At 39.7% G+C, this 25,188-nt stretch overlaps 2 protein-coding genes and 1 long non-coding RNA gene across 4 annotated transcripts; 2 read left to right on the top strand and 1 right to left on the bottom strand.

Moving 5' to 3' along the window:
* Positions 1-3,462: 3,462 nt before the first annotated feature.
* On the top strand, positions 3,463-17,526 carry LOC113661358 (endonuclease domain-containing 1 protein-like). Of its 2 annotated transcripts, XM_047813266.1 has the most exons (4): positions 3,463-4,137; positions 10,939-11,097; positions 15,992-16,371; positions 16,526-17,526. In XM_047813266.1, the coding sequence occupies exons 3-4, from the start codon at positions 16,066-16,068 to the stop codon at positions 17,090-17,092; spliced, it is 873 nt and encodes a 290-aa protein (XP_047669222.1). In that variant the 5' UTR covers positions 3,463-4,137; positions 10,939-11,097; positions 15,992-16,065; the 3' UTR covers positions 17,093-17,526. The 2 variants fall into 2 exon arrangements, with proteins under 2 accessions (XP_047669222.1, XP_027031251.1); XM_027175450.2 differs by lacking the exons at positions 3,463-4,137; positions 10,939-11,097 and adding an exon at positions 15,684-15,843.
* On the bottom strand, positions 4,655-7,062 carry LOC113661357 (endonuclease domain-containing 1 protein-like). Its single transcript, XM_047813265.1, has 3 exons — positions 6,906-7,062; positions 5,944-6,371; positions 4,655-5,646 (listed from the first exon to the last, which is right to left on the bottom strand). The coding sequence occupies exons 2-3, from the start codon at positions 6,250-6,252 to the stop codon at positions 5,050-5,052; spliced, it is 906 nt and encodes a 301-aa protein (XP_047669221.1). The 5' UTR covers positions 6,253-6,371; positions 6,906-7,062; the 3' UTR covers positions 4,655-5,049.
* A 6,734-nt stretch (positions 17,527-24,260) lies between the features above and the next one.
* On the top strand, positions 24,261-25,188 carry LOC125141172. The gene is made up of 2 exons (XR_007140534.1): positions 24,261-24,322; positions 25,087-25,188. It is a non-coding gene; the product is annotated as an uncharacterized LOC125141172 (long non-coding RNA).

The raw sequence follows: 25,188 nt of genomic DNA, 5'->3' as shown, positions 1-25,188 counted from the left end.
TTAGTTATCATCCTTTTAACACATGGAACATTTGTGGCAGGAATGTTTATGGCAGGAACATGGGTTTCCTGTTATCTCCCTCCATAGTCTGACACACAGAATGTATTATAAAGTATATATAACACTCATGTTATTTAAAATTTCTACTACAATAATATTTCAGTGTCCTTCAGAAGGTAATGCAAGTTTGCTGGACTTTTCATGCAATGTCTTCTCTTAAACCATATACTGTAGTAATAACTGATATAGTAATTAAAGTTGAATCGAAGTTATTAATAGATTACTGCAGCCATAATCCACATTAGTAATCATTTATAATATTTATATTTTTATAATAAAATAATTCAAAAACCCTTTATGAAGAAAATAATAACAAGGTCCGTGACGTCGCCGGTATGGCGCAACCGGTGCCCCACCCTGGAGCCAGGCCCGGGGTTGGGGCTCGCATGCGAGCGCCTGGTGGCCGGGTCTTACCCCACGGGGCCCGGCCGGGCTCAGCCCACCACCTGCAGGAGAAACCGTAAGGGGCTGGTGCAATGTGGATTGGGTGGCAGTCGAAGGCGGGAGCCTCGGCGACCCAATCTCCGGACATGGAATCTGACTCTAGGGACATGGAATGTCACCTCGCTGGGGGGGAAGGAGCCTGAGCTGGTGCGGGAGGTTGAGAGATACCGACTAGAGATAGTTGGGCTCGCCTCCACGCACAGCTTGGGCTCTGGAACCCAACTCCTCGAGAGAGGCTGGACTCTCTACTACTCTGGAGTTGCCCGCAGTGAGAGGCGGCGGGCTGGTGTGGGCTTGCTCATAGCCCCCCAGCTCAGCAGCCATGTGTTGGAGTTCACCCCGGTGAACGAGAGGGTCGTTTCCCTGCGCCTTCGGGTCGGGGAGAGGTCTCTCACTGTTATTTGTGCTTATGGGCCAAATGGCAGTGTAGAGTACCCGACCTTCTTGGCGTCTCTGGAAGGGGTGCTAGAAAGTGCCCCGACTGGGGACTCCGTCGTTCTACTGGGGGACTTCAACGCTCACGTGGGCAGCGACAGTGACACCTGGAGGGGCGTGATTGGGAGGAACGGCCCCCCCGAACTGAACCCGAGTGGTGTTCTGTTATTGGACTTCTGTGCTAGTCACAGTTTATCCATAACAAACACCATGTTCAAGCATAAGGGTGTCCATCAGTACACATGGCACCAGGACACCCTAGGTCGGAAGTCGATGATCGACTTTGTGGTTGTTTCATCTGACCTCTGGCCGTATGTCTTGGACACTCGGGTAAAGAGAGGGGCGGAGCTGTCAACTGATCACCACCTGGTGGTGAGTTGGGTCCGATGGCAGGGGAGGAAGTTGGACAGACTTGGCAGACCCAAACGTACTGTGAGGGTCCGTTGGGAACGTTTGGCAGAGTCTCCTGTCAGAGAGATCTTCAACTCTCACCTCCGGCAGAGCTTCAACCAGATCCCGAGGGAGGTTGGAGACATTGAGTCCGAGTGGACCATGTTCTCCACCTCCATTGCTGATGCAGCCACACGGAGCTGTGGCCGTAAGGCCTCCGGTGCCTGTCGTGGTGGCAATCCCCGAACCCGGTGGTGGACCCCGGAAGTAAGGGATGCCGTCAAGCTGAAGAAGGAGTCCTATCGAGCCTGGTTGGCTCGGGGGACTCCGGAGGCAGCTGATAGTTACCGGAGGGCCAAGCGAGCTTCAGCCCGGGTGGTTGTAGAGGCAAAAACTCGGGTCTGGGAGGAGTTCGGTGAGGCCATGGAGAAGGACTATCGGTTGGCCTCGAAGAAATTCTGGCAAACCGTCCGGCGTCTCAGGAGGGGGAAGCAGTGCCCTGCTCACACTGTTTACAGTGGGAGTGGGAATCTGCTGACTTCGACTGGTGACATCCTCGGACGGTGGAAGGAGTACTTCGAGGATCTCCTCAACCCCACCAACATGTCTTCCATTGAGGAAGCAGAGGTGGAGGGCTCGGTTGTGGACTCGTCGATCCCCCAAGCTGAGGTCACTGAGGTAGTTGAGAAGCTCCTCAGTGGCAAGGCACCGGGGGTGGATGAGATCCGCCCTGAGTACCTTAAGTCTCTGGATGTTGTGGGGCTGTCTTGGCTGACACGCCTCTGCAACATCGCGTGGCGGTTGGGGACAGTGCCTCTGGACTGGCAGACTGGGGTGGTGGTCCCTCTGTTTAAGAAGGGGGACCGGAGGGTGTGTTCCACCTATAGGGGGATCACACTCCTCAGCCTCCCCGGAAAAGTCTATGCCAGGGTACTGGAGAGGAGAATTCGGCCGATAGTCGAACCTTGGATTCAGGAGGAACAATGCAGGTTTCGTCCTGGTTGTGGAACACTGGACCATCTCTATACCCTCACCAGGTTGCTGGAGGGTTCATGGGAGTTTGCCCAACCAGTCCACATGTGTTTTGTGGATCTGGAGAAGGCATTTGACTGTGTCCCTCGTGATGGCCTGTGGGGGGTGCTCTGGGAGTATGGGGTCCGGGGCCCTCTGTTAAGGGCTGTCCGGTCCCTATATGACCGGAGCAGGAGTTTGGTTCGCATTGCCGGGTGTAAGTCAGACTTGTTCCCGGTGCATGTTGGACTCCGGCAGGGCTGCCCTTTGTCACCGGTCCTGTTCATTATTTATATGGACAGGATTTCTAGGCGTAGTCGGGGGCCGGAGGGAGTCAGGTTTGGGGACCACAGGATTTCGTCTCTGCTTTTTGCAGATGATGTTGTCCTGTTGGCTTCTTCAAATCAGGACCTTCAGCATGCACTGGGACGGTTTGCAGCCGAGTGTGAAGCGGCGGGGATGAGAATCAGCACCTCCAAGTCCGAGGCCATGGTTCTCAGCCGGAAAAGGGTGGCTTGCCCTCTTCAGGTTGGTGGAGAGTTCCTGCCTCAAGTGGAGGAGTTTAAGTATCTTGGGGTCCTGTTCACGAGTGAGGGAAGGATGGAGCGGGAGGTCGACAGGCGGATCGGTGTATCTTCCGCAGTGATGCGGTCGATATACCGATCTGTTGTGGTGAAGAAAGAGCTGAGCCGCAAGGCGAAGCTCTCTATTTACCAGTCGATCTACGTTCCTACCCTCACCTATGGCCATGAGCTTTGGGTCATGACCGAAAGGACAAGATCCCGGATACAGGCGGCCGAAATGAGTTTCCTCCGCAGAGTGGCTGGGCGCACCCTTAGAGATAGGGTGAGGAGCTCAGTCACTCGGGAGGAGCTCAGAGTAGAGCCGCTGCTCCTCCACATTGAGAGGGGTCAGCTGAGGTGGCTCGGGCATCTGTTTCGGATGCCTCCTGGACGCCTCCCTGTGGAGGTGTTCCGGGCATGTCCAACCGGGAGGAGGCCCCGGGGAAGACCTAGGACACGCTGGATGGACTATGTCTCTCGGCTGGCCTGGGAACGCCTCGGTATTCCCCCGGAAGAGCTGGAGGAAGTGTCTGGGGAGAGGGAAGTCTGGGCATCCCTGCTTAGACTGCTGCCCCCGCGACCCGGCCCCGGATAAGCGGTAGAAAATGGATGGATGGATGGATGGATAAAATAATTTATATCCGGCTTTGTTTGGTGAACTGAACACCACTACAATTTTACAGTTTAAATGATTCCCAAAACATCACCAAAGTTTATTTGATCTTCTTCTTTTTGCAGCTGATAAGTGATTTGTTCTATTTGATAAATGTTTTTGTCAGGGTTTAAAAGCTGGGCAATGCGCAAGGCAAAACACAGGTTGTCTTTGTGGTAAAATAAATGTACAGATACCATAAATGTATAAATTTTGTATATAAATATTTATAAAAATATGTTGTGTTGCATCACCAATGTGACTGGTGCATTTTGAATTAACCGCAACGAGCAAAATGTCTTATCACCGTTTTATTTGTCGATGTAGTTGACATCACAATGTGAGGTCAGTGCTTGCTCACATTGTGCCTTGTGGGTGAGTGCCTGCACTTACCCGACAGGCAGGACGTAAGCAGGCACTGACCCACCAGGCACGACGTGAGCAGGCACTGACCCGGCAGGCAGGACGTGAGCAGGCACTGACCCACCAGGCACGACCTGAGCAGGCACTGACCCACCAGGCAGGACATGAGCAGGCACTGACCCGGCAGGCACGAATGATGAAGAAGATGATCCAAATGAGGTTAGAAGATTTTAATGAAACAAAGCACAAAGTTATCCGGGCAAGAGCAAAACAGACCACAAATCATGAGCACACAAAACAGCCATTACAGACAACAAACAACATCTAAGGGTTAAATACACACAGGGAACCAATGATAAATGCAAAAAATGCTTTTTGATGTAATCAATTTAACTTTTATTATTATTATTATTATTATTATTATTATTATTATTATTATTATTATTATTATTATTATTATTATTGGTATTGTTGTTGTCGTTGTTATTATTATTAATATTATTATTAGTAGTAGAACAGCTGTTACCTATATTTAAGTAGTGTTTCTATAAAATCCCCACATGCCTGTGCTCACACACACACACACAAACACACACACACACACACACACACACAAACACACACACACACACACACACACAGCTTTCTCTGTACACAACAGTGAAATGTCGCCACCTGCTGGACATTCAAACGCTACTAATATTAAAGCCTGTGTACAGAAAGTGTCACTGTTCAGTCTGATGAAATGAAGATTTATTAAAGATCTGCAGGTGATTTAACAGACAGTAATGTACCAATGATACAGAAATACAACAAACAGCTTGGTATCAGTTTGTTTCCTTCTAATTCTACAACACAACTCATTTAAAAACAGTCAAAACAACTACAAAGAGATAAAATATAAATATGTGTCTTTCTTTAATACAGAAAGGTGTAAATGTAAGAAAATGCTGTAGGATAAGAGGAATAAAACACTTGAGGACGTTTTGTTACAGGAATATAATCAGTGTCTGCAGGTGAAGTAAAGCACACCAAAGATTCTCTGATTCATTATAAACATTTGTTGAAGTTATTTGATGAAGCAGTTTTAGGTCAAACCAGAGAATCAGATGGAACGAGCTTGGACTGTACTCAAGTCAAACACAAATCACCAAATACTTTGAAATCCTCCTTATACAGATCGCTGAGGCGTCCGTTCAGGATATCAACACTCAAATCAGTTATTTCATAAGATTTGGGGTTCGGTTCATTTTGCCGAGCGAGGTAGGCTCTCGAAATTGTTGTGTTCTTATTAATGTAACAACAGAACGCAGTCCAGTAAAAACTGGGAATGTTAATGCCTTGATCAATTGTCTTATTTATATTATTATTATCTATTCTCGTTATGGATATCCAATTATTCCCTGGAACTACTCCAGTCACTATAAAAGTCTTGTTTGTATTGTTTGGATTGCACACTCTCTTTATCTCTTTCCTCATCGGTGTCTCTACTTCTCTTGCCCATTCTCCATTGCTGTGTTGTGTTTGTGGTGCTACATTGGTAAATGTGAAGGTGGATTGTGCCTGATTCTGATCAGCAGCATATTGATTTGGAAACACATGACCTCTAGTATAAGCAATTCTACCAATTTCCTGTATATAGTCTCTGTTCACAGCCTGGTGAAAATACCCACCCATCTTTTCATTTGAGATGATCTGCATTTCTGTACTGTTCCTCATGTCTTCCAGCTGTTATGAAGAAAGACAAAGGAGTCAGTCAGTGAAAACTCATAAATACATTATTTACTGGAGTCGGAGTCAAAGAGGGTTTGTGAAAAAAGGTTTTCAGTGATGTTTAACTCATGAACTGAACACTGCATTTTGAAGCAGGAAATGAGATGAAATAATGAATTGACTCAGAGACTGATTCTTACTGAGTGACTCATTCAAAAACAACTAAATCGTTTGCAAACAAATTATATGTAATGATTTGCTAGAGTTTTTCTTTAGAACAGTCAAACTCTGCATGTCAAACACTTCACTTACCTGTGGTTCATTTTTCCACTCCTCCTCCCTATCCATGGACTGATCTCCCCCTGAGAACGTGTAGGCTGAGTAGACGGGGATCCTGTGATTCATGTCATACAGCGTAGCAAATGTGTATGTGTTGTTCAGGCACTGACAAATCGGCTTATACTTAGAGCCTTTGAAAACAGTCGGGGTGATGATTTGTGTACCATGTGGTCTTTGGATGAAGAACTTGGAACAAGACATCTTTTGAAAATCCTTCACAACCTCCATCAGGGTCAGTGAGGAGAAAGTGGAGAGCAGGAGCACCAGAGCGAGAAGCTTCATCCTGACACACGGTGGAGGTGTGTGTGATGAGGACAGTGTGAGATGAGGAGTGTGTGGAGTGTGTGAGGATGGTTTGATGTATGTATGAGGTGATGGAGAGAAGAAATCTACCAGAAGACCTAAAGATGAACAGAAGAACCACAACACAAATGTTTGATTTATTTACTGCATTTACTATTAGCACTTGAAGTAATGTAATATAGAGTAATATTGATGAGTAAAGTGAAGTAATGTAATATAGAGTAATATTGATGAGTAAAGTGAAGTAATGTAATATAGAGTAATATTGATGAGTAAAGTGAATATTGTGATTATCATGAACGCAGACCGTTGAGCTACAAGCTGCTGCTTCGTCCTGCAGTAAAGTCAGTTTCATATTCAGACAGTCGGGTGTTTGTGGTGTTTTCTGTCCTGTTCTAAGTTAGGAAACTCTTCAGTCTGCTAGTTGAAGTAAAACTTGGTTTCGAATCTGAACCTTTGTTAATGTTATTTAAAGAAGACAATCAGATAGAATTAAAATTTTACCCCCATAATAAGAGAGAGAGAGAGAGAGAGAGAGAAAGAGAGAGAGAGAGAGAGAGAGAGAGAGAGAGAGAGAGAGAGAGAGAGAGAGAGAGAGAGAGAGAGAGAGAGAGAGAATAAGATTTTCTCACCACAAGCTGCTGGAACTTGATGTTGGAGTTCAGTAGAAGATGTGAGATGATCACAGGAGGAGATCTTTGTACAGAGATCTTTATCTGTAGAAGAACCGGCTGGTCTCTCGCTCTCCTGTCTCAGATACTCGCCTTTTTATAACACTGCTGTCACGTACACTGGTCACGTGTTACGTGTTATTGATGCAACTGTTACTGAAGAGCTTATACTGTACACACATCAGCACTGCCAAGTCTCTCAGTGTTTCACAGACATTCCACAACAGAACTGTAATTATAAACAGATAAAGTGTCTGATGGTCATTCATCCAACTTTTTAAACTGCAAACAACACTGAGTCATTATGGTGTAAGAGGAATAACACACTTATGGATGTGTTGTTATGGGAAATTGGGATCAGTTTCCTGTAATTTTCCAGTAAACTGCTGGAAATTCACATTTAGCCAATTCTTTCATCCAAAACAAATAACAGTTTCAAACAAATGTCTGAGCAGTTTAGAATTAAGGGCATTTATCAGGAGTCCAACAATGGCAGCATTGTAGTGCTGGGATGTGACCTCATGACCTTCCAATCAGTAGCCCAGAGTCTTAACAGCTGAGATACCACTGAACCCGATAGCTTATAAATAATAATGTCATCCACACAGACAGGAATTTGTGTGTAAAGCACTATGTAAAGCACTTTGAATGACCTCTGTGTATAAAATGTGCTATACAAATAAACTTGCCTTGCCTTGCCTTGCCTTGCCTTGCCTTGAAGGTGGAGATTCTGTTCATGAGCTGTTGAAATGTGACCAGGACACCAATACAAAGGAAAAGAGAGAAGGACAAACTGATGTACACTGAAGAGTGAAAAGCAAAGACTTCATACTGAAAACTGGAATTTAGGGAATCTACTAATATCTCTTTTCCATGTAAAAGCAAACTTGTCTAAGCAAACAAGCAGATTGGTGTTGGAGGAGTGTCAATTTTTCTAAAGTTCCCCTGAATTGACTGTTGGACATGCTCATCAGTGTTTCTGGGAAATTTTTAAAATTTTAGTTTTTGTACTTCCCGAAAGAGAAAACAGAAAATATGATCACACAAGAGATTATTACAAGCCTTTTCCCACCTTGCTGCCAAGTTGAGAAACATCCTGTCTGTATCTGATGCTGATGTTACAGGTACTGACTGGTACCACATAAACAGTGTATATGCTCTCTCTGCAAACAGGAGAAATAAATCAGACAGGGCAAACTCTGCATCCGTTTTCTTATCTCGCTCAGCAGAAAGAGGAAAACCACAAAGCGGACCGAACTGACGCAAAGCCCCCTGGAGTACAATAAGCGTCATATTACCCCTGCTGGCGAACTCCACAATTACTCCTGACATTTCTATAAAATGTTTTAGTGCAAGGATGGTGGGACCAGGTTCATTACCCCTGAACAAATACTCACAAACTTCAATGAACAAATATTCACAAACATTGATTATAACATTACAGAAAATACCACAAATGTGATAGCACTTTAGTGGGCATCACACTGAGAAGCTAGTTCATGCAGTCATGCCCTTCCGTGCGATGAAGATTTTGGACCTCCACTGAGATGAGGCCGAATCTGAGAATCCTGAGACATCTAGAGATTTTCCAGCTCCAGTTAGACTCTGCGATACTAAAGAGGACACGTGAACTCCATGTGATCTTTTGCATCAAGACATTTGTTTGACTGAAGAGTGCTGTAACTGGAAAAAAGCATTATATGTCCATTGAACAGTGGAAAGACTCTTTGTAATTCAATCAATTAGCATTTATTTAACTTTAAACATTTTTTATTTTTTCTATCAATTTATTCTATAACACACACATTATATACGTATATGTATATAATGTGTGTGTATCTTTATAGTACACATATATTTACAATAAAGTGCTCAATAAGCATATATTACATATTTATTAATTATTATTAATTATTATTATTATTATTATTATTATTATTATTATTATTATTATTATTATTATTATTATTATTATTATTATTATTGAAGTGAATGTGTGGAACAGAAGCCCAGCTCACCAAGACGAGACTTTAGTATTGTTTATTGTTAATAATACCGTTTTGGTCGTGTCCAGCAGTTTAACTGCAGTCTTCATGCAGCTGATTGATGTGACTGTATGTCATCACAACTGACACCGAGTCATAAACAGTCTGTGGATAAACAGATGCATTGTTTGTATAATGAATGATCAATAGTTCAGTAGTTTCAATAACAGCATCAACAAAATTATTCTAAATATGAATTCAGAAAAGGGGGGTCACGGTGGCTTAGTGGGTAGCACGTTCACCTCACACCTCTAGGGTAGGGGGTTCGATTCCCACCTCCGCCTTGTGTGTGTGGAGTTTGCATGTTCTCCCCGTGCCTCGGGGGTTTCCTCCGGGTACTCCGGTTTCCTCCCCCGGTCCAAAGACATGCATGGTAGGTTGATTGGCATGTCTGGAAAAATTGTCTGTAGTATTGTACTGTATTGTACTGTAGTACTGTAGTGTGTGTGAATGAGAGTGTGTGTGTGCCCTGCGATGGGTTGGCAGTCCGTCCAGGGTGTATCCTGTCTTGATGCCTGATGACGCCTGAGATAGGTACAGGCTGCCCGTGACCCGAGGTAGTTCGGATAAGTGGTAGAAAATGAGAGAGAGAGAGAGAGAGAGAGAGAGAGAGAGTGAATTCAGAAAATGCCAATCACACACTACCTTTTTTATTTATGTTTTCACAAACATACAATGTTTGTCAATTCTCAAATAAAAATCCACTGACTGTTTTGACCCGCCCCATATCCCTGGTTCGGCGAATGACTGTTTTGCCCCGTTCGGAATTGTTAGGACTTGCCGTTAGGAACTATTAGGACTTGTTAGGAATCGTTTGAAGTGTGTTAGAATCAGTTTGGAATTATTAGGAACTGTTTTAAGGTCCATTCACACGTATTGGGCCTTAGACAACTGAACCTTGGTGAGACAGTGTTTCATTTCTACCCTTCTGTCTTTTCCTTTTTGTCTTTTAGTAGCTTTTCAACCAGAGATAATCTGGGGGCACTTTTGATCTACATATAAAAAACACAGTCAGAAACCGAGTTGGTGGTAAAAGCAAAGAAATAAAAATGATATTTATTTTGCTGCAGCAAAAGGCGTCTTCCATACAGTGCAGAAGTCTACACAGTGAAGAGGCAAAGATTAGTGATTCAGATCTCCCTTTTATCCCCTAGGTGTGTGCTTGTGTAACTTTGTATTGTGTGTGTTGATATGTGTGTTTATGTGACCTCAGTCCCTCAGTAAAGTCAGATCTTATCAGGCATGTGCACCCACACTCCCCTTAGTTATCATCCTTTTAACACATGGAACATTTGTGGCAGGAATGTTTATGGCAGGAACATGGGTTTCCTGTTATCTCCCTCCATAGTCTGACACACAGAATTTATTATAAAGTATATATAACACTCATGTTATTTAAAATTTCTACTACAATAATATTTCAGTGTCCTTCAGAAGGTAATGCAAGTTTGCTGGACTTTTCATGCAATGTCTTCTCTTAAACCATATACTGTAGTAATAACTGATATAGTAATTAAAGTTGAATCGAAGTTATTAATAGATTACTGCAGCCATAATCCACATTAGTTATCATTTAAAATATTTATATTTTTATAATAAAATAATTTAAATCCGGCTTTGTTTGGTGAACTGAACACCACTACAATTTTACAGTTTAAATGATTCCCAAAACATCACCAAAGTGTATTTGATCTTCTTCTTTTTGCAGCTGATAAGTGATTTGTTCTATTTGATAAATGTTTTTGTCAGGGTTTAAAAGCTGGGCAACGCACAAGGCAAAACACAGGTTGTCTTTGTGGTAAAATAAATGTACAGATACCATAAATGTATAAATTTTGTATATAAATATTTATAAAAATATGTTGTGTTGCATCACCGATGTGACTGGTGCATTTTGAATTAACCACAACGAGCAAAATGTCTTATCACCGTTTTATTTGTCGATGTAGTTGACGTCACGACGTGAGCAGGCACTGACCCACCAGGCACAATGTGAGCAGGCACTGACCCACCAGGCAGGGACGTGAGCAGGCACTGACCGACCAGGCAGGACTTGAGCAGGCACTGACCCGGCAGGCACGAATGATGAAGAAGATGATCCAAATGAGGTTAGAAGATTTTAATGAAACAAAAGCACAAAGTAATCCATGCAAGAGCAAAACAGACCACAAATCATGAGCACACAAAACAGCAATTACAGACAACAAACAACATCTAAGGGTTAAATACACACAGGGAACCAATGATAAATGCAAAAAATGCTTTTTGATGTAATCAATGTAACTTTTATTATTATTATTATTATTATTATTATTATTATTATTATTATTATTATTATTATTATTATTATTATTATTATTAGTGTTGTTGTTGTTGTTCTTATTATTATTAGTTGTTACTACTATTAATAGTAGTAGAACAGCTGTTACTTAAATAGTGTTTCTATAAAATCCCCACATGCATGCACGTTCACACACACACACACACACGCACACACACACACACACACACACACACCTAGTGGGCAATGTCATCACCAATGTCGTCATCAATTTCATCAAGAGACAATATCATGACGGATCGGGTCTTGCATTTATTTTGATTTCTTACACAGTCTGTACCCAGAGTGTACAAAGTCACAATTGTATATATTCACACTACCATATACTCAAATGAGTATTGAAATAATACAATGTTTTACACAAAAAAAAAAAGTAATTTAACATAATAATATGGGTAAGATAATGAATAAGGATTGTATGAATAGTCATTGCTTTTAGGGGTGAAGAAAATGGGGAAACAGTGAGTAGGTGGTGTGGGAGGGTAAGAACCTTTAGATCATTTTATAGCAGATATTTTACGGTGAACATCTACATTAGGTATTGTTGAAAACGGTATTTTTAATATAGCTGTAGTGTGTAATAACTATTTCCACCCTGAAGGTCTCCTTTCAGCAGATACATTATGAGGGGCTCAAAGAGCTGCTTTAACCTGGATAAAGGCCCATTGGTGTGACTCCATCAGCTGGAGCAGACTGAGTGAGGTCAGATAGATGCTGGTGATTATTATAGGAATATAGTGGGATAACAGTGAGACAGCCCTCGATGGTGTTGGGTTTTGGGTAGGAGACAATCAGTACTGCCTACTAACAAGTGTTCCTTTGAAATTTTATTAGTAGGGAAATAAATGTAAAAAGTAATATTAATAAAACATGATTACACAGTGTGTCTAGTGCAGTGTAAATGTGTAGTCCAGTGGATAGTCCTGCACATAACTTCGGACTATCCACTGGACTACACACTCACACTGCAGTAGACACACTGAACTTTACATACACACTGCATTCAATGCCATAATCCATTGACTACCACTAGATACCATCTGATGCACACTTCTGTACCTGTACAATCTGCACCTTATAGTATTTTATATATAATATATTTACATATATTTACACATATACATATATAAATACATACTGAATATAATGTGTAGTGCTACTGAAAGGAGGCCCAATAGTACACTGTGTGTACTGACACGTATGAGCGCATATTCATTTGCTGATTCCATTATCTGGTTGTTAATTGTACATATTGTACACACATCGTACCGGCTATATATATGAGCATACTGCACATTTCACCTGTTGATTTCATTATGTTGTTAAGGAATATAATGGGATAACATTGTATATATTGTATATATTGTATATATTGTACACACATATTGCACTGACTATATGTATGAGCAAATTGCACATTTTCACTTGTCAACTCATTACCTATATATTTATTGGTATCTGTACAACTGTTCGGCAATTTCTGGAGTTTCACTCACCACTTTCACTTGTTTGACTGTACTGTATATTACAATCACGCCCCCAGTGTCACCCATATGAGGATGGTTCCCCCTTGAGTCCGGTTCCTCTCAAGGTTTCTTCCTTACCAATTTAAGGGAGTTTTTCCTTGCCACTGCTGCCTAAGTCACCTCACACTTGCTCATTGGGGGTAAATACATACATACATACATACATACATACATACATACATACATACATACATACATACATACATACATACATACATACATACATACATACACACTGTGAATTATATACATCTTAATGTTTTACTATATTAATTCTTTTTTACCCTTATGTTTAACTTCTGTTCTATGTTTATGTTCTGTAAAGCTGCTTTGAGACGAAACCCATTGTATAAAGCGCTATACAAATAAACTTGAATTGAATTGAATTGAATTTTTGATATCCGTCATCTCACACACTTCCTCACACTCTTCCTCATCACACACTCCTTCACCATGTGTAAGGATGAAGCTCCTCTATATTAAATATAGATGTTTCATATGTTCTCTTATTTGTGTTCATGTTCCTCTTGTCCTCAAAATAGATTTCTGATATCCATCATCTCAAACTCCTCATCACACTCTTCCTCACACTCTTCCTCATCACATACACAAGAGTTTATAGCAGTACATAGTACACTGTAGTGAAATGTCGCCACCTTCTCGACCATTTAGATCACAGGGGGAGATGATTGTCAAGAGAATTTTATCTGTAGAAGAACCAGCTATTTTTATTATTGTTAGTATCATGATGATTATTATTAGAATCCTGAAAGCAGCTGGAGCTTCAGGACAGAAACAGAGAAACATTTGAACAAAAATTTTAAGTTTTCTTGTTCAGATTCACTGAGCTGCAGTCGATCTGGTGTGGTGTGTTTTAAATTCTTTGTGTCTACTGAAAAAAATCTTATTTAATTTGGTATAGAAGTAAAAACAAAAACAAACAAACAAACGAAAAACAACAACAACAACAAAACAAACATGGCAGCACCATCTTTGGAAGTTCTGCAGGTCTTTCAACATAAAAATTGATAAAATTTTATAATAATATTTAAAGGTCATATTAAAATGTCAGTCTATATATAGATTATGTATAAATAAACAAAGTATTTTTTATGTAATCAATTTAACTTTTATTATTATTATTATTATTATTATTATTATTATTATTATTATTATTATTAGTAGTAGTAGTAGTAGTAGTAGTAGTAGTAGTAGTAGTAATAGTTGTAGTAGTAATAGATCAGCTGTTACCTATATTTAGGTAATGTTTCTATAAAATCCCCACATGCGCACACACACACACACACACACACACACACACACACACACACACACACACACACACACACACACACACACACACACAGCTCTCTCTGTACACAATAGTGAAATGTCGCCACCTGCTGGACATTCAAACGCTACTAATAATAAATCCTGTGTACAGAAAGTGTCACTGTTCAGTCTGATGTAATGAAGATTTATTAAAGATCTGCAGGAGATTTAACAGACAGAAATGTACCAATGATACAGAAATACAACAAACAGCTTGGTATCAGTCTGTTTCCTTCTAATTCTACAACACAACTCATTTAAAAACAGTCAAAACAACTACAAAGAGATGAAAAATAAAATGTGTCTTTCTTTGATACAGAAAAGTGTAAATGTAAGAAAATGCTGTAGGATAAGAGGAATAAAACACTTGGGGATGTTCTGCTGCTGGAACTTGATGTTGGAGTTCAGTAGAAGATGTGAGATTATCACAGGAGGAGATATTTGTACAGAGATCTTTATCTGTAGAAGAACCGGCTGGCAAGTCTGCCACGCAATTGACCCAATTCTCACGCTCTCATGCTACACCCACATATTCTCACGCTACACCCACATATTTTCACACAGACTCGTGCAGCAGTGAGGAAAAAAAATTGCGCCACATGATCTCGCAAAGCAACGTGCAGAGAGACCAGACAGACAGTGTAGTGAGTTTTTTGTGACAATTGTGAGTGGAAATACACAATTTATTCCCATAAACTGTGTAGTCAGCCGTTCTCTCTCCCATCTGCACCTTGTGAATTGTGAACGCAGGCAGGTCAGTGAGGGCGCTCCATCCAGTTTAGGCTAGTAACTAATAGGCCTATGCTGTTATATAGTTTATATAGAATTAAGTTAACATTAGCAGAGTTGTTTGTTTTGCAGCACTGAGCGGTTATTTTACATAACTTTATCATAAAAAACAGTACAAAAGCATTTCCAGATGACAAATATCTGGACATGCCTAGTAGTTAAGGTTAATTATTGTTTTCTATAAACAGAATGTCAAGTCAACGACATCCCATAATAAGATGATTTTATTTATATCAATCACAACTCATCAATCACGTCCAGATATTTGACTAGTGGTGTTGTCAGTATGGATACATTTGAATTTTCTGTCATAGGATGTCAGGGACAGGAAGAAAAGAACGCTTGTATCAATATGGGCAGCTTATCAGCCCTCCAAGAAGTCCTGTTATTGGTGCTCTGTATGTAGGATAGAAAATGCTTGCTGTCACCAGGGAATAGCAGATGTTACGAGGCACGAAAAGAAAAGGCCAGCAGGAAAAACAGAAGGCACTGCAATGCAGCAGTGGAATTCACCTTCTGTCAGGGCAATGATTCTGTTAGTAATAACCTAAAGTGCAACTGAAATGACTGTTGGACATGCTCCAGAGTTTCTGGGAAAGGTTTCAAATTTTAGCTCTATTTAATGAAAGGGAATGCAAAAAACCTGTTTACACAAGATTTTATAGAAAGTACCAGAACAAAGATAACAGGTACTGCAGAAAGGCGATGGAAAGCTACCACGTGACTGCAGTGTTAAAAATAGGTGAGTATCTGAGAGCAGGAGAGCGAGAGACCAGTCGGTTCTGTTAAAGATCACTAAAATAAGATCTCCTGTGTTCATCTCACTTCATCTACTGAACTTCGACATCAGTTTCCAGCAGCCTGTGGTGAGAAACTTTTTCTCTCTTTTAGACATTTAACACACGACACTTCTGATAATATTTTAACAATCTTTAATGCAGTTACAGACACTGTAGATGAACAGGTTCAGATGATGAATTTATTTCTGTTCATGTTCCTCTTGTCCTCAAACAGATTTCTGATATCCACCTTACTCGTCACACTCTTCCTCACACACGTCCTCATCACACACTCCACTGTCTGTCAGGATGCAGCTCCTCGCTCTGGTGCTCCTGCTCTCGTCTTTCTCCTCACCGACCCTGACAGAGGTTGTTAACTCTTTTAAACCATCCTGTCCTAACTTCTTCATCTCGAACCCGGACAAAACAAGTGACATCATCGTCCCCACTATTTTCACTGGACGTCAGTATAAGACGATTTGCCAGCGCTGGGAAAACAGCTACAGGTTTGCCACCGTGTACGACACTCTGAGGAGGATCCCTGTTTACTCGGCCTACACACTCTTACAGGCAGGAACGACTGTCCGCAGAAATGAGTGGAAAATTGAACCTCAGGTCAGTCGGTGTGTTTATTTCATTACTGATTCATTAACATGTTAATGACGTTCATTAACGTTTTTTATCTATCATGTAGAGTGTGTTGAGTGAGCTGATCGATGTCTGTGTTTAATTCACTATTCACTACTCTTTCATTTCTCCTCCATAACAGCTGGAAGATATCGAAGACAACAAAGAGATGATTGATTCCCCGAGAGAAGCAGGAAAGATAGTTAACCAGGCCGTGAGCTCTGATTATACAGGTACAGTGTTTTCTAGAGGTCACTTGTTTCCATATCAGTTTGCTGCTGATCAGGATCAAGCAGATTCCACCTTCACTTTAACTAACGTAGCTCCACAAACAAAGGACAGCAACGAACAGTGGGCTAAACAGGTGGAGACCCCGATGCTTAGAAAAATAAATCAAAGCTGCAAACTTGACCAAAATCACCAGGCGTACATTGTGACCGGAGTCGTCCCAGGGAAGGACTGGATACCCATAACAAGAGACGGAAAAGTACATCAAGAAGGAATTAACATTCCCAGTCATGCTTGGAGCGCTTACTGTTGCAGGAATAAAACAGATTATAATCAGCTCATAGTGAACACCTACTTAGCTGAGCTAGACGAATTTAATCTCAGGCGCCCCGACATTAACAACCTGAATAGACGACTCACTGAACTGTATAACACAGGGACACCTTTTAATGTGTTCCCAGGTTTAGACTTAGATAATTAGCATGTGGACCTCACATATCAGAAATGAAAGCCATTTATAATCTGGATTATGTGTCATAAATCTGCACAAAATATCACATAATATTGAAGCATGGTGGTGGGATCATAAAATCAGCTTCTTGGTTGCTTCACTCTCTCTTTCTCTCAATATACTATAAATAATTCTATACAAGTAAATATTGTAACAGATGCATAATTATTCACCCTGAAACCAGGAAGCAGCTTCCACCAGATGTAACTGCATGAATTATGTATGTAATGTTATTAAGTATGTATGTAATTATGATGTAATGAGTAATTGAATGGAGTTATTCTGTGTGCAACTGTGCCACATGTCGAGTGTTCAGTGATCTCAGGATGCCGGTTGCTGTAAGAACTCAGGGTTCTGAGAACATATGAAACATTTATATTTAATAAAGATGGTTAAAAATATGATCATCTCATCTGACAAGTCTGTGCTGGGATTCAGTCCAGTAGGGGGAGCTAGTGAGGGGAGCTAGTGAACTGGGAACACAGAATAATGTTCATTTCATATGAAAGATATTTTCAATTAAAAGACCATATACACTCCCTGACAAAAGTCTTGTGGTGTTGGAGGGTAAGAACCTTTAGATCTTTTTATAGCAGATATTTTACGGTGAACATCTACATTAGGTATTGTTGAAAACGGTATTTTTAATATAGCTGTAGTGTGTAATAACTCTTTCCACCCTGATGGTCTCCTTTCAGCAGATACATTATGAGGGGCTCAAAGAGCTGCTTTAACCTGGATAAAGGCCCATTGGTGTGACTCCATCAGCTGGAGCAGACTGAGTGAGATCAGATAGATGCTGGTGATTATTATAGGAATATAGTGGGATAACAGTGAGACAGCCCTCGATGGTGTTGGGTTTTGGGTAGGAGACAATCAGTACTGCCTACTAACAAGTGTTCCTTTGAAATTTTATTAGTAGGGAAATAAATGTAAAAAGTAATATTAATAAAACATGATTACCCAAGAGTTTATAACAGTACAGTACACAGTACACTGTAGAAATGTCGCCACCTGTTGGACCATTTAGATCACAGGAGGAGATGATTGTAAAGAAACATTTATCTGTAGAAGAGCCAGCTATTTTTTATTATTGTTTGTATCATGATGATAATTATTAGAATCCTAAAAGCAACTGGAGCTTCAGGACTGAGAATCAGCGAAACATTTGAAGAAAAATCGAAAGTTTTCTTGTTCAGTTTAACTGAGTTTCAGTATGAATCAGATACGTAGGAGAACAAATCAGCGTTATCTCAGTGTTATCATCTTCATACTTACGATCAATCCTGAGTTAAAACTCACTCGAGAGAATTTCATCATCAACTGATGAGATAAACAATGTTAAATTCAGAAATACAGCTTTAAAACTATTTCCATGCTACAAAATTAGAAAATAATTTCACCACTTAGTTGCACATTTGCGTTTTCATCTTTAAAATGTGTTCACGTGTTAATTTCATCACAGTGTGCTCATTTAGGATGGAAAAACTAAACCATCAGTATGTGGAATTTTCTACTTTAACCAGTACCAAACTTTATTCCTGCTGCATTCCCATCGTTTATGCAATCAATGAGCAGAAATAATAATAAAAATAAATAAATAAACAAATAAATGACTGAAAGAATAAACGAATGGAACAAAAAAAATCAATCAAGCAAACATTCATTCACTCACTACCGCTTATCCGAACTTCTCGGGTCACGGGGAGCGTCATCAGGCATCGAGGCAGGATACACCCTGGACCGAGTGCCAACCCATCACAGGGCACACACACACTCTCATTCACTCACACACTACGGACAATTTTCCAGAGATGCCAATCAACCTACCATGCATGTCTTTGGACCGGGGAGGAAACCGGAGTACCCGGAGGAAACCCCCGAGGCGGGGGGGTGCAAACTACACACACACAAGGCGGAGGCGGGAATTGAACCCCCAACCCTGGAGGTGTGAGGCGAACGTGCTAACCACTAAACCACCGTGCCATCAAGCAAACAACTAAATAAAAAAAAAATTGCATTCTATACGGCATTATGGGTAAAAAAAAAAAAAGTTTATTATCCACCACCTCCAGTGAAATGTGAGTTTTATGAAGGATCATAGCTCAAGCTTCTCCACATCCATAACAGCATGACTGATTAGCCGTAATTTCTGACCCAAGTCTTATTCTAATTCCCACGTGTCATCGTCACTCAAAAAACATTTAAACAAAGTTCAGTTTCCTTTAAAAACGTGTAGTGAGACGGGATCTGACAGCGGTGTATAATCTCCTGTGTGGAAATGAGATTCATGAAAAGTACGTAAAGTTCACAGGTGGTTCTGACAGCGATCCGTCCTGAATACGCTAAGCTTCCTCCTGTCAGGAGTGCATCCTCCGAGTCCAGCTGAAGTGAGCTGTTCAAACCCTGCTGGAGAACTGATAGATTTAATTATTCCCAATATTCCCTGCACACGTCCTGAACATCTCATCTCAGATGTGGGTCACGCTTCAGTTTACACGCCTCATACATCGGGTTTTACAGCGTGGGCTAAAAATAATCTGCAGCAACTATGAATTTTTTTTTGTTATATAAACTATAGTGGATAGAAAAAGGGTGTAAATGAATAAAAAAATGCTAAGTGATGACAATTCACATGAAATATAAAAATGATTCAGAGTAAACACGATTTTCTGTAGAAAAAAATACATTTACAATTAAGAAATAAAATAAAAAACAGTAAAAAATTGAATACTATAAAAAATATAAAGGTGGAATATGTATAAATAAAAAAGAGAAGGTAACTAAATAAAATAAACTTGGATATAAATGGACTACATGACAAGATTATAAAGTTTTATTCATTATTCATTTTAGCTGTAAATGTTCTAAGTATTTTTTTTAACCCAAATAATACTTTCTGTAAAGAATTTCTACAAACCAAATATTTTAAAAGTCCAGGCTCTTTACTAGCTAGCTAGTTAGCTAATTAATGGCCATCAAAGCAGTCGAGTGAATTCAGACAATTATTAGTGAAAATCAAGCGTTTGAGGAAAAAAAAATCCTATGGGTTTTATGTGTTCTAGCTTCACAGAAAGGCTGAAAATCCACATTTAGAACTGAATTCCAGCATTAGAGTTTGACAGGATTAGCGATTTTCTTTGGTGATTAAGCAGAAAGAAACTTAAGGCTTGAAAACCTCAGACATTTAGGCATTATGTCTGAAATGAAGCTGCCAAACCCAGGAGGTGAGAAAGGTTTCTGTCCTGTGACCTTTCTGACATCCGTCTGCTGTCTGGAAAAACAGTCAAAAAAAAACACACACATGCTGCAGAGCTGCACGAAGGATCACCAGGTTTCCTCCAAGCTGTCATGGCTGATGGTGTCAAGACTATCTGTCAGGGGATGTCATGCACCTGAGAGCACGACTATTAAAATATAAATAAATGTATTTTTGTTTTAGGTATCCACAATCTATATAAAAACAAATCTACACATAAAATGGATTATCTACATAATGTTTTAGAATACTATGACCAGATTAAAACACTTTGCTTAGAATTAAAAATCATTCGTTGTTAAAAAAAACAACACTGGTTTTAAACATATAATAAATACCATCATCAGATACCAAACTGTTCCACCAAACACCATCAGTCTGTTCATTATCTTCTCAAACACCAAAATTCACCAGTAAAATCATTCCTTACTCAAAAACATCCAAAAAACACTATACAATTAAATAAACGCTTCCATTTTATATTAAACAATCGAAATCTGTCCACCCTTACATCTGACATTAATCAGCTTTTCCACATCAAACACCAACACAATTTATTAGCAGACGGTTGGTGATTTCTAATAAATAAATAAATAAATAAATAAATAAATAAATAAATAAATAAATAAAATATTACTACTACTACTACTACTACTACTACTACTACTACTACTACTACTACTACTACTAATAATAATAATAAAAACAGTTTGTCTAACAATTTACAAATAAACTGTACGGTGACGTCATTAGAGTGATTTATTTATTTGTTTCATTTTTGTCCGATTACTTTCACTTTTTCTTTTCAAAGAAATAAAATGTTACAGCAAGGAAATATTCTAAAATGTCTCTCTCTCTCTCTCTCTCTCTCTCTCTCTCTCTCTCTCTCTCTCTCTCTCTCTCTCTCTCACACACACACACACACACACACACACACACACACACACACACACACACACACACACACACACACACACACACACACACACACACACACACACACACACACACACACACACACACAAGCACGCACACTGGACCACCGCTCAGATAATCAAGAGAGTGCAGCTGTTACAGGCTGAACATGGCAGCTCGAATCATCTGCCCATGACAGCCGGCACAAAAGGTTTCTGATCGGTGCTCCTGCGTTCCTCTCTCCTGGGAATCTTTTTTCCCTTTGATGAAACCCCTGCTGAACCAGAACAGGCTGCCTGAGCATAATCACTTGTCAAAGCTGGTTCTGACACTTACAATCATGCATGATGGGAGCTGATAGGTTCTGATTGAGGCGCAAATCACCGGGGTTTAGATGCGGCTTTCTGTTCACAGGGAAGAGGCAGAACACAAGGTGGAGGAAAGTAAGACAAGAATTCTCTTTGTGGTTCCCAAAAAAGATCAATGTTTAAAATGTATAGCTAAGGACCACACAATTCATTACAATCAATCTTAAACAGTTTGTGGTTTCTCACTAAGAGCAGTTTGTTTGACCTCAATTTAGAGGATAAAAAATAACAGGAACAGGAACTCACTCGCTTTGTCATTACAGCGTTAAAGGTAACGATAAATTAATAAAAACACATAATGATTATGACTTGAAATTTGCAGCTTTAATTCTTAATGATGTAAAGCAGCAACACTGGAGACTCCAGTATCCAGAATCATACACACTGTATAACAGAGAGAGAAACATTCTGTGGCTTTCTGTTGATTTACCATCTGCTTCTGACACAAACGAGCTTCACATACGATCCCCTCATTAGCACATGAGCTGGCAGTCAGACGTGTAAATCAGCTTTTACCTTTAATTAAACCTGAGCGTGATTTTACGACCCGACCGCCGCCGAGCGGACGGAGAAGTGGCTCATCACTCACTTTAGAAAGGGACAATGTCAACACCAGGAAAGGAAGGTGAAACCTCTCACAGGAAAACAGGAACTTTTATTGAGTCATCAGGGTTGAAGGAAAATAAAAAGTAACGCATGTGTTACAACAAGACTCATACAAACTGCATACAGTACACAACATCTTATCTCGAAGCATCCAGCGGATTATAAACCTTCATACTGCCTTCGTTACACACAGACAACGTCACAGCACTCAGATCTCAAATTTAGGGAATTAACAGAATAATCAGTGTTGAATTCTGTAGAGCGTGAAGTATTTTTATATCTATATCTATGTTTTATGATAATTTTTTTGCTGCATTCTACATGATCATTATTTATTTATTTATTTATTTATTTATTTATTTTAATTAGTCTACTTAAAAATCGGATTCAATAAATAAGTGCATCAATATTTTATAGTTCCAAAATGTTTTATATTATTTTTATTTATTTATTTATTTAATTATTTGATTCATTAATTAATGTATTTGTTTATTTATTATTTTATGCCACGATCTGCAGACAATGTGAAGAATCCACAGGGATATAAACACACACACACAGAGATGAAGAGACTTACCTAAATTTATTATTTATTTATTATTCCAGTTTAGTTTGCTAATAATATGTTTGTTTTCATTTCTTCTTCTTCTACTGTAGTATTTCATTTATGTTTGCATACTTTTGCATACTTTTGCAAACAAGTACACGGAAACTCTGACAATTCAACTTCCATTTAAAGGGATGTACTGTTACTAGTAGCTCTACAGTAAAATACCTCGGTGTTATATTACATGCTTCCTGCTGCTGACCAACTTTATGGAGATGCAGATTTCATTTTCCAACAGGACTTGGCACCTGCACACAGTGCCCAAACTAACAGTATCTGGTTTAAGGACCATGGTATCCATGTTCTTAATTGGCCAGCAAACTCGCCTGACCTTAAGTCAATAGAAAATCTCTGGTGTACTGTGAAGAGGAAAATGTGAAATGCCAGAACCAACAATGCAGAAGAGCTGAAGGCCACGATCAGAGCAACCTGGGCTCTCATAACACCTGAGCTTTGGCACAGACTGATCGACTCCATGCCACGCCGCATTGCTGCAGTAATTCAGGCAAAAGGAGCCCCAACTAAGTATTGAGTGCTGGACATGCTCATATTTTTCATGTTCATACTTTTCAGTTATGCCAGAATACTAAAAATTTCTGAGATACCGAATTTGGGATTTTCCTTAGTTGTCAATTATAATCTTCAAAATTCCAAGAAAGAAACATTTGAAATGTATCAGTCTGTGTGTAATGAATGAATAAATATAACATACAAGTTTCACTTTTTGAATGGAATATTAGTGAAATAAATCAACTTTTTGATGATATTCTAATTATATGACCAGCACCTGAATGTTCAATGATGAAGATAAGATCAGGTTTCTTGGCTTCTCTCTCTGGAGCTCCAGTTCCTGTATCCAGTTCACATCTTCTGCACATCTGGTCACACAGCAGCTTTTAAGGGAATTTTTAGTTTCTGTCTCATGTCTGTGCTTGAACCAGCGGCAGAACATCTGGAGACCGTATAGCGTCACTGAGACCGTAAACATTCTTTCAGAACAGAAGATAAAGGAGTGGTGAAGAAAGAGAAGTGCACAGAAGAAGAAGAAGTAAAGAGAGACGCACAGAGAGTGAGACAGCTAAGAGGAGATAAAACAGACCCAAATGCAGGATAGCGTAAAATAAAACAGGTTTAATAACCAAAAACATGAAATATGGACACAGACTAAAGACAAGACTAGACAATAGCAGACAACATCAGAAGACAACAGAGGATTCTGCGATGCCATAGGCAACGTGACACGGTTAAATACACATGACAATCAACACATACTGTAAGGGACAGGTGTGCAGAGGCGGGCAGGAAGAGACAAGGGCGGGACAGACATGTGACACAAATAAACAGATGCACATGGCCAAGAGAGAGAGAGAGAGAGAGAGAGAGAGAGAGAGAGAGAGAGAGAGAGAGAGAGAGAGAGAGAGAGAGCACTGCTAAAAGGACAGAAGGTAAAATACGACTTTTTCTCTTTATTGAATTAACAAACTGAAGTAAAGTATTTCTGTAACAGGATCAGTGGTTAATGTGTTCAGTTAGCGGTTTTTCCTCAGGTGAAATTTTACTTCCTCAATTCCTCATTTTAATACAGATTATTAAAGATATTAATACAGAATATAATAGAGATAATAATAAAGATTATAATACAGATAAAATTATCTTTTAATTTGCTTTTACATGATAAAATGGTTATAACCTTTACAGCTTATATATTATAAGATAAAACTACAAAATGTTGTGCTAAATTGTAAAAAATGAAAAGACAGAAACATAATTACTAGTAATAATAATAATAATAATAATAATAATAATAATAATAATAATAATAATAATAATAATAATATCAACAATAATACTAATGTATATGTAATGTAAATGTAAATAATGTAAATTTCACCTGAAGACTTGTTGCTTACAACAGCAGGCTAACATTAACATACTCCTCTTTTTCCTCTTTGTCTTCTGGAAACACATTTCTGGAAAAGGAGAAGATAATTTGCTCTGAAAACTTTAGAACTTTCTTGATTTCTGGATGAATTTGGTTCTGGAACTTTCTGACCAGACAAACCTTCGAGATTTGTAACGAGTTTCTTGAAAGTCGAGTCCACGTGTTCACACTCAAGCAGAGAATAAACACCTCGGGATCAATAAGTGTTATTAAAACTCCTGTGTTTCCTTCTGTCTGGTTGTAAAAGTTTTTATTTGTTGTTGTCAGATTAAAAGGTCAGACTTTGTGGTGTAAAGATGGCCAGTGCTCCTTTACCTTTCACTAATGTGGGAAGCGGCTACACCGTCGTCACTCAAGTTATTCCCTCAG

This window comes from Tachysurus fulvidraco, chromosome 5 (assembly GCF_022655615.1).
Source record: "Tachysurus fulvidraco isolate hzauxx_2018 chromosome 5, HZAU_PFXX_2.0, whole genome shotgun sequence".
NCBI lineage: Eukaryota > Metazoa > Chordata > Actinopteri > Siluriformes > Bagridae > Tachysurus > Tachysurus fulvidraco.
The sequence above is the reverse complement of the archived record's forward strand: the minus strand, read 5'-3'. Positions and strand labels throughout refer to the sequence as shown.